Raw genomic sequence first — 18,250 nt, 5'->3', positions numbered from 1 at the left:
TGTTGAATAACATTCCATTGTATATATGTTTCACATCTTCTTTATCTATTGATGGACATTTAGGTTGCTTCCTTGTCCTGGCTATTGTAAATAGTGCTGCAGTGAACATTGGGGAGCTTATATCTTTTTGAATTATTGTTTTCTTTGGGTATATGCCCAGTAGTGGGATTGTTGGGTCATATGGTAATTCTGTTTTTAGTTTCTTAAGGAACCTCCATACTGTTCTCCATAGTGGCTCTACTACTTTACATTCCCACCAACAGTATAGGAGGATTCCAGGATTATCTAATTTTTTTTTAATTGGCAAGTTTCAAACTTACAGCAATTAGTTTAGTTTCCATTCATCATCTCAGTTTGATATAAATATATATGGATATGAGAGTTGGACTATAAAGAAAGCTGAGCGCTGAAGAATTGATGCTTTTGAACTGTGGTGTTAGAGAAGACTCTTGAGAGTCCCTTGGACTACAAGGAGATCCAACCAGTCCATTCCAAAGGAGATCAGTCCTGAGTGTTCATTGGAACGACTGATGTTAAAGCTGAAACTCCAATACTTTGGCCACCTGATGTGAAGAGCTGACTCATTGGAAAAGACCCTGATGCTGGGAAAGATTGAAGGTAGGAGGAGAAGGGGATGACAGAGGATGAGATGGTTGGATGGCATGACCGACTCAGTGGACATGAGTTTGGGTAAACTCTGGGAGTTGGTGACGGACAGGGAGGCCTGAGGTGCTGCAGTCCATGGGGTCGCAAAATGTTGGACATGACTGAGCGACGGAACTGAACTAAACTGAATAGTATAGGAGGGTTCCAGGATTCGGAGAAGGCAATGGCACCCCACTCCAGTATTCTTGCCTGGAAAATCCCATGGACGGTGGAGCCTGGTGGGCTGCAGTCCATGGGGTCGCACAGAGTCGGACACGACTGAGCGACTTCACTTTCACTTTTCACTTTCATGCATTGGAGAAGGAAATGGCAACCCACTCCAGTGTTCTTACCTGGAGAATCCCAAGGACGAGGGAGCCTGGTAGCCTGCCGTCTATGGGGTCACACAGAGTTGGACATGAATGAAGTGACTTAGCAGTAGCAGTTCCAGGATTATCTAATTTTTATACGTTGAATTTTATTGTGACAGGTAGTTAAATAAGTTACTTGCATGCCAGCTTGATTTATTTGAAGTATTTTTTTTAATTGAAAACTTCATTGAGATAATTATAGATTCAGATGGAGTTATAAGAAGTAATGCAGAGAGATCTGTGTGCACTTTTCTCATTTCCCCGCTAAAGCAACATTTTGCAAAAATGTAGTATAAATATCAAAACCAGGATATTGACATTGATTCAATTCACTGATCCTATTCAGATTTCTCCAGTTTTAATTATATAGTCATCCCTAGGTATCCACAGGGTATTGGTTCCAGTAGTCCTCAAGGATCTAAGAATTTGGTAATATTCATGTCCCTTATATAAAATGGCATAGTGCAAGGAATGCACTTGGCCCTCTGTTTCTGGGAGTTCCACATCAGCTGTGCTGTACTCACTTAGGTGTGTATATTTATTTCTATACAGTTTATCACCTATGTAGGTTCATATATCCACTGCCTTAGTCAAGGTACTGAACAATTGTATTACCACAAGAATTCCTTGTATTGCCCATCATTTTATAACTATACCTATTCACCCTCCATTTCTACATCCTGGCAACCACTAATTTGTCCTCCATTTCTAAAATTCTGTCATTTCAAGAATGTTATATAGATAAGAAAGCTTGTAACTTTTTAAGATTGGCTTTCTGTTTTTCACTCACATAATTCAGTGGACCATCATTCAAGTCGTATGTATCACTGTCTCTGGAAATGGCTCGCCTCACAGCTTTCTTTGCCTTGCGTCATGAGGTATCACTTTACATGTGAACAGCTGTTATTCAGTGAAGGACTAAAGAGTGCCCATGTGTTGGTTTCTGGGGCTCTTTCATTGTAGAACTGCCTCCTCTCTGGCACTTTGCCTCACAAATTTCACCTGCATTTCTGGACTCCCGCAGTCCTGATCTCTTAGCCCAACTCAGTTAGACCTGGGTATTTTACTTGGATTTCCTCTTTCTGTGCAGCAATCTGAAAAGTGCCTGCAAGCTAAAATCTGGAGTGACATAGGACTCATCTTCTTAATCCAGTTGTCTGCTGATGGGCAATTGGGTTGCTTCCACATTTTGGCTGCTGTAAATAGTGCTGCTGTGAACACTGAGATGCATGCATCTTTTAAAGTCGGTGTTTTCATTCTTTCCAGATACATGCCCCAGAGTAGAATTGCTGGATCATATGGTAGTTCTATTTTTAGCTTTTAAAGCTATCTCCATACTGTTTTCCATAGCTATTGCACCAATTTACATTCCCACCAACAGTGTACAAGGGATGGAAGAAGCCATGAGGATGAGAGACAGGCCCAGCATTCCCTGGCCTGCCTGCTGGGGAATGCTGGGTGTGAAGTGAACTTGATCACTTTCAGTGTCCCCAAAGCTCTGGGCTTTCTGTGAGGGAATAGGCTTCCGGTGCATGCCTTGTTAAATGCTCAGGCTGTTGATTCTTCGATTACTAATGTGATCATAGTGCTTGAAAGTTTCAGAGTGTGTGTATTTATTTAACTTTAAAATTATTAAAGTTGGATAATTTAATTATAAAGGTTAACTGTATTTGAATTTAACTGTATCTGTATCTGAATTTCTTTCAAAAGCCTATATTCTCAGCTTTTTAAAAAAGCATTATAATTGTCAATTATCCAGCTCTAATCTACAGCTATTATTTATTTGCAGTTTTTATGTTAGATGCTAGTCTATATTTTCTTATTTTTTACTGGTGAATTTTCCATAGTGCCTAAGACGGTTCCACGGGCTTCCCTCGTGGCTCAGATGGTAAAGAATCTGCCTAGGATGCGGGAAACCCAGGTTTGATCCTTGGATCTGGAACTTACCCTGGAAAAGGGAATGGCTACCCACTCCAATATTCTTGCCTGGAGAATTCCATGGTCAGAGGAGCCTCGTGGGCTACAGTCCACAGGGTCAAAAAAAGTCAGACATGATTGAGTGACTGACACTTTTTTTCATGCTAAGGGCCATTACTTCTTTTATTTATTATTATTTTAAATAATAAAATAATTATTTTACTTATACTGGTGCCTTTCAGAAGAGAAACTGATAAATAATCTGTAAATCTTGCCAGTTATGAACATAGTTCTCTGGAGAAAATAGTCCCCAGAGTGCTAACTAGATGTTGTATTTCCTAAAAACAGGATTTTAACAGATAAGAATAATATCAACATTTTATTTTTAGGTAGTGTAACATAAGAAATAAACACTCCTTAAAAAAAAAAAAAGGAACATACTGTTAAGCTTTCCAGTAGCAGAGTGTGGGCTCATTATCCCAAAGCTAATGAACAATCGATAGAGCAATCAGTACATACTGTTTAATAGTATTTTTTTTTTTTTAAGGTACAGGGAAAACAATGGTGATGGACATGTTTTATGCTTACGTGGAAATGAAGAGGAAAAAACGTGTTCATTTTCATGGTTTCATGCTAGATGTTCACCAAAGTAAGTTGATGATGTGAAAGAAGTGATTTTTAAGTGGCCAAGCACTGCAAAGTAATTTCCCTCATTTTAAAGTTCCTAATCTAAAAAATTAGATTTTTGCTAAAAGTAAGATTTTATTTAGTTTCATTTATTTTGTGCTATATTGAAATAATTAGTAATGTGTCCAGAGTTGGTCCTAGAGACAAATTCATTCCTTCCAAATCAGAGAACAGAGGTTACTCTGTGAAGGCCAGACATTTCCTCTGTCTACTAAGGATCAATAAAAAATGTTGAAGCCTCATCTGTCTCACCAGGGTATTCTTGACTAGGCCCTTTCCTCCATGTCACCTTAGCGTGCAGGCATTCAGTTTGTTCTTGCATGTACGGTTTATTGCTTTGTCAGTAGTCTTACGTTATTTCGTCTTTGCATTATTTGTTAACAGCCGTACTGTAACCTCCTCAGGGCAGGAATATTGTACTTTTCTTCAAATACTTTCAGCATTTAGTAACGTATAGTGAATGAAGTGGGACTGGCTGGAAGTCAGGGAACATCCTGATTAGACGTGCCAGACATAGAGGGCAGAGTGACCTCCTGTGCCTGCATCCCTGAAGTCCTCAGGGCTAAGATCCATCTGTTGATCCATCAGCCACCATCTAATGATCTGTTCTGTCACTTTGTCATCTCCAAAGTGGCTGAAGAGTGGAGATGGAATGATCACAGAGTGTCCTTACAACCATGGGAATGTAGTAATATGCGAACAACTTATTTTGAGGTAGAGAAACTGCAACCAGCCTCAGTAATCATATTTGCTTATATGTGAAATTTAAACTTCATTTGTATATTCACACTGTTTCATCTAGAGGTTTAAAAAGTGTGTACTTAGTTGTCTAAAATGTACTTTTAGTACAATATTTGATTTGTGTTTAATTTCATCCATTTAAGGAATACACCGCCTTAAACAGAGTTTGCCAAAGAGGAAACCAGGATTCATGGCTAAATCATATGATCCAATAGCTCCTATAGCTGAAGAAATTAGTGAAGAAGCATGTCTCTTATGTTTTGATGAATTTCAGGTAAGGTAGAGGTGTTTCATAGATGTAGAATGGTATACTGAGTTAAGTGTGAGTATTTAAATTCTGTTCCTGATTTTATCCATTTTTATAAATTAATACTTCATCTCTTATGACTTTAATTTTATTATCTAGTCCTTGAGTCAGCACAGCATGACTTGCACGGGGCAAATTGACCCATCTACTTTTGTATGGCCAGTGAGAAAAGAAATATTTTTATATTTTTTTAAAAAAAGGAAAAGAGGGCTTTCCTGGTGGCTCACTGGTAAAGAATCCACCTGCCAGTGCAGGAGAGGCAAGTTCTGTCCCTGGCCTGGGGAGATCCCACATGCTGTGAAGCAACTAAGCCCACAGCTATTGAGCCTGTGCTGTGAGCCTGGAAACCTCGACTATCAGCTACTGAAGCCCACGCACCTAGAGCCTGTGCCCCTCAACAAGAGAAGCCACCGCAATGAGAAGTTTGCACGCTGTTACGAAGCATAGCCCCTGTTCACCAGAAATAGAGAAAGGCCTGCACAGCAGAAAAGACCCAGAACAGCCAAAAATAAATAAATAAATAAATGGAATTATTAAAAAAAAAAAAAAAAAAGCATCAGACAGCCTATATGCTGGCAAAGCCTAAAATGTTTACTCTTCTTCCTTTTGTAGGAAGCTTGCCTACCCTATATTCTAATCAATGGATTCACATTTCCCCTACATCATGATGTAGGGGAAATAATATTGTGATTACAAAATAATATCTTTAAAGATATTTGAAATTTTTTTTAAAGTGTTATATAAAAAATAAGGGATTCACACATCTCATTTAAGCCTCATCACTTATCTGTGATGAAGGAAGGGAATGGCTGAGTTGAAATTTTAAAGTTTGTTCTGGTTTTAGGATTTAAAATTGTGCATTTAAATTGGTACTATGTTATTCCCTGGTCTTTATTTCTTATGAGAGCAGTTATCATATCAAGGCAAATAACGTCTTACGCTTGTTCTGTGTCCTCTGTATCCTTCTGTATCCCAGTGTTAGAATAGTAGTGGTAGTAAAAATAACAGCAACAACAATAATAATGAGACAAGATACTCTAGGTTGAGAATTGTTTTCTCTTATTTGACTGTTCTTTTTGGTAGTTCTGAAATGTTTCTTCTGAGATGCTTACCATAAGTGCAATTGATTATTGGAATGAAAATAGAAAAATCCATGCGTACTGAATATAAGCTTAAAATAAATCTGTGAGTACTGAATATAAGCTTAAAAATAGGGCATCCCACCCAAAACTTTTGAAAAAATATTTCTGGACCCAAGTGCAGAAACTCCTGCGTCTGATTGCGTGAAATAAAGGCCCAGAGAACTTTCAAGAGTAGGAGACTAACATTAGTTATATGCCTACCCGTGGCTCAACTGGTAAAGATTCTGCCTGCAATGCCGGAGACCTGAGTTCAATCCTTAGGTTGGGAAGATCCCCTGGAGAAGGGAACCCGCGCCATTATTTTGGCTTGGAGAATTCCATGAACTATATAGTCCATGGGGGTCTCAAAGAGTCAGACACGACTGAGCGACTTTCACTTTTCACTTTACCTCAAGGCAGGCCCTGGGTGACTCATTCATCTCATCTAAGCCTCACCATGTATTTGTAATGAAGTGAGGAAATTGCCCTGGTTGAATTTTAAAGTTTCTTCCAGTTTTAAGATTCTCTGAAATTATGCATTTAAATTGGTAGTGCATTATTTCCTGTTCTTCTGTGCGAGTTAGTGGGTAGACCTATGACCAGGATGCCTTTATCCCAAATGAGGCAAGTCGGTCTCCTCTGGCAACTCAATACACACAGCTCACATTGGTCTCAGTTTATGATAGAGGAGAAAGGAGAATTTTTTTTTAACCAGGAATGGTGTTACACTGAGCCATTTGGGGAGGAGGAATTTTTACCTCTTTCTCCCTTCAGTTGTATTCAGACAGCCTGGCATTCACATTCACCCTTTGTATTGTAGAACTACAAAGGTCTTGGGAAGAAAGGCTTATGGAAAGAGATGTTCCTCAGCTGCTCTGAAGAGGTACGCTGAGTACACGAGTGTACTACAGAAAGAGAAGGGCCTTATTTAGTTCTAAAAATAGCACCGAGTTAACAGTTATGTGGCCTTCAACAACAAGTCAGTGATGAATCACTGAAGGCCATCTCTCTTGGTTTCTCATAATAAGTTTTAACCAAAATATCTCTAAACAAAATTGAATTGACAGAGTTAAGTTTTTTTTCCCCCTCAGAAACAGAAGTTTCATTGAAACAGGGAAACCAGTGATGTGAACAAAGCACTACTTTTGTATGTTACTTGTGTTGTGTCAGCTTTTTAAAACAAAATAAACTTTTAGGTACATGACTCTCAGTACCTTTTTTTTGCCACAGTTATCAGGTATTCAGCACATTAAATTTTTGATTAAAGGTATTGAAATTAAAAATTTTAAAGTATAGTATTACCCAAACTTTGTTAAGTAATTCATGGCTTACAAAGTGTCCTTACTTCACTTAATTCTATTAAATAGTTATTCTGCATGATGGAAATAACGAATAGAATTGGCAGGACCATTGACAGGACTGTTCAGGAAAATTAGGAGAAGATAAAAATCTAGTTGTGCAAAGATCCTGAGAAGATTTATGCCAAGCAGGGCCAACTTACGCACTGGGCACAACAGGTGCGGTGCTGAGGGTCCATGATACTTTAAGGGGCCCATGAAAAGAATTTCTTTTATAATTTGGAGAAGAAATGAATATATCAAATGAATATATAGTGAATCCAGCCTGTATCTGTCTGTATCTGTACTATATTTGTTTATACCAACACAGTTATAAAATACAATTTATATGTATATAGATGTATATTTATATATATTCTTAAATAAATTTATATTTTAATTGAGGAAAAGTCTTCTAAAGGTTAAAGGGCCTATGAAAATCATATTGCCATCCTCATAGTGAGGTCCTAAAAGAAACCTGTCTAATTGCTGGGTATTCTCTGTTGAGTTCAAATTTTATAAGATTGATACATGATTGTGAAGAAGGAAACAAAAGCAACTATCTATTGGGATGAATCAAGTATTGTAAATGAAATGTAAGGCAACAGAAAAGATTTTTCAAATTATGTATTAAGGGAGATCAAAAGGGAGACAGACCCCTTGCTTATAAAATGTCGCTTGCTAACAAAGAGAAAGTGAATGTGACGGAGCTGTCTGTCATCTCCTACTTTATCCAGAGTCGGTTCATTCATTCATTTACTCATTCATCCCAGTTGTCTTAAAGAGCCTTATTCCTTTCTATAGGACCGTATCTGTCCCACAGTCACATGGATCATGTCAGGACATCTGATCTATGAGTAGCTAGTCTACAAGCTTGGCAACACCCGTGGACTTGTGTAATGTGGCCTAGTGATTAAGCCAGTCATACACTTTTTCTTGTGTATTTGAACTAAAAGGTACAGAGGGAAGTTCCCACTTAGTAATGAGCCAAGAACAAAGAGATTTAGGAAGTAGCTGAATCACATTAGTGGAAGGAGTACCAGGGTCCTCCCTAGACAGCTGCTGAGCTCTCCAGAGCAACCTGTAATTTCAGGCCTGTTTCCAGCACCAGTTCCCAGGAGGTTCTTTCAGTGCTATTTTATCTTGGGATCTCAAGTATAAACAAACCTTTTCCTTTAGGTGAATCTCCTGTTTCTTGCCAAGAGTTTTGATGAGAAAGGAACTATTCAATTTATGTCCTGCTTTTATCTTCTGTATTGAAAAAAATTTTCCTGTGATCTAGAACAGATAGAGTGAATAGAAGTAAAGTAATATGAGGAAATGTCATCTTCCTTAATATCTGTTATCTCTAATGGGAGGAGGTTTACCCTGATGAACCAAAGCCCAAGAAAAGCAGGGAGAAGAGTTATATATTAGGATGCTTTTGGCTGCAGGTAACAGAAAACCCAACTTAAAAGGGCTTAAACTCTAAGGCAGAATGTATTATAAGATGGGATTATAAGGCAGGAGAAAGGAATGGCAACCGACTCCGGAATTCTTGCCTGGGAAATTCCACGGACAGAGGAGTCTGGCAGGCTACTCAGTCAGACATGACTGAGTGACTAAGACTTTCACTTTTCAAGATGGTGTCATCCCCCTTGCTCAGCCCCGCTCCCCACCCCTCGCCCCTGCTTCCTCTCTAACCTTATCACCCTTACTTTCAGACTCACTGAATGCTGCCTACTTTTTCCAATCTTGTTTTCTTCATAGATACTGAACCATAGGTAATGGCAATTTCTATACCAAATGCTTGTTTCTCACCAGAGTTCTAAAAAAAATATGCACAGAGACTACAGAACGAGACTGAAAAACAACTTGATTGCTTTTATTTGCTCCCGTATTTCAGGGTAGCATGCTAGTATGGTAGCATTTACCCTCTTCCCTTGAGCAACGTTGGCCTGAATGTCCTAGAATGAAAAATGTTAATAGTCTTGCTCTTTTGTTTTCCCTGCAGTACCAAACTTGAACCTTGGAGCTTACCACTGCAAGCAAGAAAAGGCTAGTATTTGCATATACCTTTTGGAGAAAAGCCAGGGAAAGTGAGAATATAAGGGCAAGAATGAGGGCAGAGCTGATCACTGAGCAGAGCCTAGATTTCCTAGTTTTAGTATCCTGTGGACTATCTTCCACTGGTCTTAGAAAAGCTCCTTCTAGCACATCAAAACTGGGTTAACTGCCAGTTCAGGTCTCTACTTGTCCTCCTTTTCTAAAAATCAAGAAGGTAAAATGATACCTTCGAGTATTGCTGCACCAGCACTCTGACCCCAGCGTCTGTACAGTTTAGAACAAACAAGCTAAGTCTTTGCAGTTTCTGCATGGAATGGCCTCCCCTACATGTCCATCATGATACTCTCTTACTTCTTCAGATCTTTGCTTAATTATAACCCTTAACAAGGCTGATACCCTGTTTAAAAATACAGTTGACTCCCACACTTCTAAAGCCCCTATCCTTTTTTTTCCCGTAACATATATTACCTCTGACATATATCTACTTATTTATTGTTTACTACTTATTATACATGTTTCTCTACAGGAATGTAAACTCGAAGGTTGTTTTGCTGATTAATGTATCTCAAATGTCTAGAACAGTGCTTGAGTATAAATGAATGAACAAGTAATAATGAGTGAGCAAATGAATGAATAAATCTTAGTATCAGTTAATAACTATTGAAGTTATTGAAGTAGTCCCCAACTAAGCCCGCTTCCTTCATATATAACAACCTGCATTTTTTCCTGTCTGAATTATCTTAGCATTTTTGTCTAATAGGTGAAAAATGGGATCTCATTGTTTTAATTATATTCTTTTAAGTAATAATATGATTTGTCTTTTCTGTATATATTTGCTTACTGTTAAATCCATCTTTTGTGAACTGTTGGATTCAGTGACCATTTATTTTTTGAGGTGCTTTTATTCTATTAGTATATGCTGTAATAAATTTATCTATTGTTTACTGAGTGTTTTCTGTGTGCCTGTGTTCCTAACTACTGTACTATGCTATGTATCATTCCATCTACAGCTAAAATTCTAAACAGTTATATATAAATCATATTGTCTTATCCTAACATACATGATATACAGAGATAACAGTCATAATGAACATTTCTTGAGGATTTACTATATCAAAATGATTTTACAAGGTAGTTGTTGTTACTGCCTTTATTGGATTGATGAGAGAATTAAGGATCAGAGAAGTTGAGTTACTTTTCCAAGGTTACAGAGCTGGTAGCTCAGTTTGAATCCATCATCAGTGCTCTTATTCACTAGTAATAAAGGCCGTGTTGTATGTTCTTTTTGCTATATGTCTTCTATTATGTGTTTAAATATATAGACCTAGAACTAGATGGGTTTTTAGAAAATCTTCTAATGATAGAGTGTAGAAATTATCCTTAAGCCTAGTAAGCCTAGTACATACATTGCTGATTTGCTAGCGCAGTTTTTAGGCACTTTAATCTCTATGACAGTGTGTCTGCAATCACCACTTCACTTTTAAAATTGAATCCTATTACTGGTCTTAATTTTTAACTAGTTATTATTGACCATTAGATGGTGTTAATTAATATAATATTTACTTTATAGGGGGATGAACAGGAACAATTGTTGCTTAAAAACAATAATATATTGTTTCTTTTCTCTTAAATTTAGGGCTTTTTTAAGATTATGTTTTGGTAGCATTCAGATTACATTTGCAGGTCAGTTTTACCAAGCGTAGTATTTCAGTTTTACCTGTGTTATCAAATACACTGTTCTTGTTTGAGAGATTTGTCTAGATAGAATATTTTTATGTGTTTTAATTACTAGTTACTGAAATAAAAGAATAGGTTTTCCTTAAAGTTTTCTTTAGGGTCTTCATATATTCTCTTAAATATTAATATTTATTATTAAGCCATTTATGATTTTGAAGATATCAGAATCTGAAGGAGACTGAATTTTTAAAAAAATGTTTTCTCATGTTTCTTTTAGGGACACTGGATAGATATTTTACTAATATGGTACAAAAAAAAGAATTCTGATGAGCAGAATATCATGCAAAATTCTCCTCTATAAGCTATCAATATCATTTAAAAAATAGTTTTGACCGTTTTTATAAAACAGGAAAGCTATTAAAACCTGCTAATAAAAAATAGTTGCTTATTTTTGTGCTAATACTAATTACTAATAATGCATGCTTCTGTTTGTCACTCATTACATGGCCTTGTACCAATCAGTAGATGACTGAGACTCAAGTACTTACACATGTAAATTAACCATTAGATTTTTTTTTTCCTTTTTTTTACTTAAGTGAGTCATGATGGAAAGCAACTCTAGGTCATAAAAAAATCTTTTCTCTTTAATGCTAATGAAATGTCTCCACTCTGTATTAGCAGACTACCCTTAGTGGTAATCTGTAGCCTTCTCTTTTGTTCCTGGTGGTAATGAAATGCTGGGTGATGAAAAAGCTCCCTCTTCAAGAATGTGTGGCCAATTGTCTTCTGTTCACTTATACTGTAAAATTACTGTTCCCCAGCAAAGCTGAACAAGTGCAAGGACAAGATCAAAAGAGTATGCATTGGCACCCGGCTACACCAAGTGACTCCTGCTTTATTAATTAGCCATAGCTTCTCCAAGTTAATTTACTCTGCTCGAGCAAAAACATTCTGTAATACAAAAACAACAAATTATAATTCAACCACCAGTCCTTATTGCTTGCTTTTTCAACTTTCAGTTTAAACCTTTGCACAGTGTTATAAGCTAAATGTCCCTTCACTTATCTGAACCTTAGGGCACAAAAGCTATTTTAATTTTTTTCAAGAAAATCAGTGAGATCGTCAAATAATCACTTTTATTCTCTAAAATTGGGTGATTTTAATTAATAACCATTCTTTTTAAAAGTCAGTGTATTGGGAATCCAACTTAAAAGTGCAGTTGCTTCTAAAATTTGCAAGCTTGTTCTGTCCTCTCATCAGAAATGCCACTGGTGTTTAAGCATTTGAAAAGGGCCTTCTCTGTGAGTGTTTTGGCGGAAGCAAAATTTGACAGTGATCCTAAGCTCCAAATTAAATAATATCAGTACCACTTTCCTTTTCATTTTAATCACCACTTTGTGAGTTCTTTAGGTCTTTTTAAATTTTTTTAGTTAATGGTTTAAAGTTAAAGCCTAAGACAGCAAAAAAAAAAAAAAAAAAAGATTTGCACATTCCCATATCCTGGTTTGATTTGGTTTTGTTCAGGTGGGAAGGAAATAATTAAACTTTTGAGTGAGATATAAGCTAAAAGAGAGAAGTGATTTAGACTTCTGTCACTTCTGTTGTTAGTTAGTTGTGTTATAACCATTTAGTTGGTCACTTTTAGTATTTTGATCTAATTTGAAAGAATGTCACTAGTTTCTGTGTACTTTAGCATGATTTAAAAATAACAATGTGATATATATTGTGTGATATATTTTTGTGAATATAAAATAAGTTTTATTGAGATTACCTAAAATGTGCTGTTAAAGGAAGATCAAAACATTTTTACGCTGAGAGTATCCAAAACTATGTTATTATATTCATAGGGTAAGGTGCAATAATTAATATCAACCTTCACTATATATTTATTTGTGAAGTCAACTTCCTTCCCTCCCTAATTTCTATATTTCTTTGTGATTTTAAAAAGCTTTAAAAAAATTATCATTAAGATTGCTTGTTAATTGTGGATTAAAAAAATAATCTTAGAAAATATCAGTGGTCATATTATCTCTATAACTTAGATAAAGTAGTTTTATCTGCATTGTTTATTTCTGTTTTAGTCAGAAGCTATTTTTTTTTTTTCAGCACCGTGTTAACCATCCTTATAAGGTTGGTTTTTTTGTTTTTGGTTTTTTTTTTGTAGAAGGAATATTTGTGTTTGCGAAGGTTAGCAGAGGCTGGCTGTGCTGGAAATGACTGCAGTGCCTTTTGATTATTCATGGACAGTAATAGAAGGCACTTAAAAAGAACAATGAAATTGCTTATTTTTGTGATGGGCCATCTGTTGAATTGTTTTGTGCAACAATTGCACAATAGTATCTATGTCATATCATTCTATTTTCAACAGCAGCTGATTTTGTCTCACAGGCTACTTGTCCTTATTTCTAAAGTCCCATGACCATTTAAAGTCACCTTTTCAGGGACCTTTGCCAGAAAGGTGTTAGAAATCCCAAACAGCCCGTGTTTGTTTTTTTTTTTTTCTTTTTTTTTTCTCTCTCCTCTTTATTCGGGGAGAGAGGCTGTAATGGGAGTAGGAGGGGGAGTAGGAAAGAGGAGTTGGTTATGTTCGTTCTAATTAGTTAGATTTCCTAAATGTTTAGGACAATTATCTGTGCTTTCCACCTGTAGTTCTATGAAAGAAGTTAACATAGAATCATTTGTTAATTTGCGTAGAAATGATAGGCTTGCAAAAAAGAAGAGTCAAGTTTAACCGACTACAGTCTTTCATGCTTTTAATTATCTACTCTTTTCTTCATGATAATTAGAATTTTTCTCTTGGAATTCACTTCCATATTAAAAAAAAAAACGATGAGCCATTAGCAAATTTGTTAGAGCAGAAGTGAAATTAAAATAAAACAAGTGTGTTGCTGTCCATAGGTCACTGACATTGCTGATGCCATGATTCTGAAACAGCTTTTTGAAAATCTGTTCAAAAACGGGGTCGTCGTTGTGGCAACATCCAACAGGCCACCGGAAGGTAAAAACAAACATTGTGCTAGTCTTATCCAATTAGGTGGAAATGAATAAGCTTTTAAAAATTCATAATTTTGTACTCATTTTATTATGTTAATAAATCTGATGACTTTGTTTTATCCTAAGTTTTATAACTAACTTAATTTGAAAAATCAGTTGATATTTGTATTTGAAAATGTTTTAGCAAGCTAAATCCTGATGATCTCCTGTGTTTGACGCACTTGCAGTTTTGCTCTGAGTATTAGATAATGCATATTGAAAATACTGGCCTTTCTAACTGCTTTATATGGGTCATAAAAGAAACTCAGTGAAATGAAAGGAAAAATTCCTAATTGAATCTTGGGAAAAGACAAAGCTTGCCTGCGTAAGTGGTTTCTGATACTTCATTTATCATTTCTGAAAAAGCACTTGTGGCTTATTTGGACATTGTTTAAGAATTAAAATATAAGAATATATAGATAAAAATAGCAAGTTAAAATCTTGTATCTTTCAGCCCATCATGTGGTCAATTGAAGGTTGAATACTACCAAAAAATGGTATTTTATATATTATTAATGTTGACTGTGTGGATCACAATAAACTGTGGAAAATTCTGAAAGAGATGGGAATACAGACCACCTGACCTGCCTCTTGAGAAACTTATATGCAGGTCAGGAAGCAACAGTTAGAACTGGACATGGAAGAACAGACTGGTTCCAAATAGGAAAAGGAGTACATCAAGACTCCTGGGGAAGACTCTTGAGAGTCCCTTGGACTGCAAGCAGATCCAACCAGTTCATTCTAAAGGAGATCAGTTCTGGGATTTCTTTGGAAGGACTGATTATAAAGCTGAAACTCTAATACTTTGGCCACTTGATGCGAAGAGTTGACTCATTGGAAAAGACTGATGCTGGGAGGGATTGGGGGCAGGAGGAGAAGGGGATGACAGAGGATGACATGGCTGGATGGCATCACCGACCTGACGGACATGAGTTTGGGTGAATTCCGGGAGCTGGTGATGGACAGGGAGGCCTGGCGTGCTGCGATTCATGAGGTTGCAGAGTCAGACATGACTGAGTGACTGAAATGAACTGAATGTTGACATCTGACTGGAATGCTATTATACCAGATATCTGCATGGTTAAGTCCTTTCCTCTTTCAGGTCTTTGCTCAAAGGTTATTTTGCAATGACACCTAGACTCACTTCCCATTTGAATCTACAAACCATCCCATTTCCCCTGGCACCGCTTCTTCTTACCTGCTCTGTTTTTTTATGTAGCATTTATGGATCTACCATGTACTTTATTTATTTATTTATTTTACTGTATTTATAGTTTATTATCTGTGCTCTTCCAGGATGCAAAACCTTTAAGAGGGCAACAACTTTTACCTCTTCTTTTCACATATATATATATTTTAAGCATCTGAAACAATGCCTTGCACATAATTGGATCTCAGTAAATAGTCTTAGAACGAATATTGAGTAAATGTGTATTTTTAAAGGTTCTCTCTGCAGTATTGAGAATAGATTGTGGGAGTGAGGTTTCAAGGTTGGAAGTAGGGAGACCGTTTATAAGAGACTGTTATAATCCTGAGGGCAGATGATGGAGCAGTGAAGGTGGTGAGAGTAGTCAGGTTTTGTAGGCAGTCAAAAGGATTTAATGATGGAATGAATATGGGTTATTTAAAAAAAGATCAAGAATAGCTCAAAGATTATGACCTGAGCAATTGGAAGGATAACTTGGCTATTTATTGTAATGGGAAAGACTATAGGAAAAGCTAATTTGGGAAGGGAGGTGGAAGTGGGGTTCTGGGGTTTCTATGGTTACGAGGCAGATGCATATAAATTTGAATTTCAAGGAAAGGTTCGGACTGGAGATAAAAATTTGGGAGTCATCCATCCTAAAGGAAGCTGGTAAGAGCAGCCAGTGAGTAGGAGAGCCAAGAGTATGATGAACAAGGAAAAGGGAAGTGGTACAAAAAAGATGGATGATCACCTTTGTTAAATGCTCCTAGGAGGTGAAAAATGAGGTTGAGAGTTGATCATTGGAATTGGTGACATGGAGCTTATCACTGAACCTGAAAAGAGCAATGTAGTGGTGTGAGTTTTTTGTTCGTTTTTTTTTTTTTAATTGTCATGTCACATTAATGACTTATAGTGAATTTGTAATCTACTAATATGCTCAGATATTACTGTGTGAGCTGCTGTCAAACTAGGTCTCTCTCTATTTTTGTAGTTGATCTCTTTTTTCTTCCTATTTCAGCTTATTAATTTGTCTATGTTTTTCCATATAATTGATTTATGTTGATATTTTTTGAAGTATGATTCTAACATTACTTTTAGCTACCCGTACTAGCTATGACATTTATAAGCTTCAGCTGTTCATTAATTAAAATGTATAAATAGGGTTAGGCCAAGTTTAGACTCCTCTCGTATACCATTAGATGACTTATTTTAGGGAAACATTAATTAGTTCATCAATACCTTAAGATCTAGTTATTCAGACAATTATAGTTATATATAATCTGTTATACTGTAGAGAATTATGAATGATTTTTCAGATGCATTTATTAAAATCCTTATATTGTTCTGTTTCTCATTCTTGTGATTTGCTAGTGGTAACAGCCCTATGAGACAAGGCAATGAGTTTTTTCATATTAGAACATCAGTGGGGACAGAAGGCTCGACTCTACTCCTGCAACTTGTTGACTTAATAGTATCTTCAGTATTACCTTTAGGCATTCAGGATAAGCTATGTTCATAAAGAGCAAGGTGCTTGAACAAGCTTGGAATGACTCCCCAAGCAACGACTGCTGAGAAAAAAATTGCTGGCGGCTGCTCAAGTTACTGCAGTGTGTAAACTGAGGAAGACCAACCACAGGAGAGGTTAGGAACATTCTGGAGCTCATAGCTTTGGGTAGGAGTTACAGGCACACCAAGGTAGCATGTAGAAATCTGAGATGGAGCTGTCTCTATGGAGGAGACTTAAGGTCCAAGATGTGGGATTCCAAAAATCGGGCATTAGCCGCAAATTTAAAGAAAGCCTTTTCTAAATATGAACCTAGATGGGATGCTTAGCATACACCAGGTTTTTTAACCATGGCAGACATAAGTAACTTACTATTTTAATATAAAGAAGATGGTATATATGTTTTATATATATATATATGCCATCTCCTGCATATAAGTTTGAATGTCAGGAAAAGGTAAATGTGTAGGACAAAGAATAGGTCAGTGGTTGCCGGAGGGCTGGAGTGATATGGTGTTTAACTACAAAAGGACAGCACCAGAGAATTTGAGGGGGAGTTTGGAACTGTTTTGTATCTCAATTGTACTGGTGGTTACATGTGTTAAACCTCATAGAATTGGACAACAAAAAAGTTAGTTTTCCTGTTTATAGATTAAAAAGAAATTGCATGGATAGTAAGTGACGGAACAGAGGCTAGAATGTAGGTTTTGTGACTCTTTTGACACATTGCCCTCTATCTTTCCTTCTTGTTGGTCATCACTGATCTTTGTCTACCCCATCCCAGATATAGTATGTCCTCTTTTCCAGCCATCAGAATGCATTCTTTAGTTTACTGCTTTTAATCTAGCCCCTGGATACTTATTATTATTTTCAAAATAGCTTCTGCTTATTCTCAGAGTGTTATGTGAGGTGGGAGAAGAACCTTCTTGGCAGAGGGCTGAGGCAGAGTGCAATGATTGGAGAGAGAATGACCTGTTTGAGGAACTGAAAGATAGCCAATGTGGCTGGAATACACTGATGAAGGGGAAGTAGTATACAGGGAGGTACAGGATGAATCTGGAGAAGTGAGAGCTAGGACCTTATAAAGCAGTAATAAAGATTTTTGGATTTTATTATAAGAAAAATGGGAAGCCACTATAGTGTTTTAAGTCGGGACTGGTAAGATTGGATTTGGAATACCACTCTGGTTATAGTATGGAGAATGGGTTATAGGATAGGGTACAGTAATATGGTGGATTCAGGGAGACACTCTAGTAGGTTATTGCTATATATACTGGACAAGAAATGGTAATAACTTGGCATAAGGCAGTGATTGCATCTTGGGGGCTATTTGGCAAACCAGGTGCTATTTGGCAATGTTGGAGACGTCTTTGGTTGTCACCACCAGGCAGTAAAGAGGAGTTGGTGCTGCTACTGGCATCTCATAGTAGAAGTCAGAAATTCTGCCAAAACATCCTGTGGTGAACAGAGATACCCGCCCCACCAAAACTGAGAACTATCAAGCCTAAAATATCAAGATATGAGGTTGAGAAAACTTGATATAGGATACAGAGAGGATAGATTTGAAAATAGTTAAGAAAATGGGTATCACCTGGTTATAGGTTGGATATTGAGGAAAAGGAAAGGACAATTTCTAAATTTCTGGCTCGTACAACTGGGTAGGTGCTAGTGCCTTTAT

At 36.8% G+C, this 18,250-nt stretch overlaps 1 protein-coding gene across 3 annotated transcripts in view; it reads left to right on the top strand.

The window, feature by feature from the left end:
- The window catches only part of AFG1L (AFG1 like ATPase), a 198,457-nt gene that overhangs the window by 56,835 nt on the left and 123,372 nt on the right, over positions 1 to 18,250 (top strand). For all 3 annotated transcript variants that reach the window (XR_009601520.1, XM_015097361.4, XM_060419217.1), the window contains 3 exons: positions 3,481 to 3,582; positions 4,505 to 4,635; positions 13,748 to 13,847. Coding sequence is in view for 2 of the 3 variants with exons in the window: in XM_015097361.4 (XP_014952847.3) it covers positions 3,481 to 3,582; positions 4,505 to 4,635; positions 13,748 to 13,847 (333 nt within the window). In the remaining variant the exon portion in view is untranslated. The remainder of the gene's footprint in view (positions 1 to 3,480; positions 3,583 to 4,504; positions 4,636 to 13,747; positions 13,848 to 18,250) is intronic.

Source organism: Ovis aries, chromosome 8 (genome assembly GCF_016772045.2).
Source record: "Ovis aries strain OAR_USU_Benz2616 breed Rambouillet chromosome 8, ARS-UI_Ramb_v3.0, whole genome shotgun sequence".
NCBI classification, from domain to species: domain Eukaryota; kingdom Metazoa; phylum Chordata; class Mammalia; order Artiodactyla; family Bovidae; genus Ovis; species Ovis aries.
Note: the sequence above shows the minus strand (reverse complement) of the source record. Positions and strands in the feature narration are given on the sequence as shown.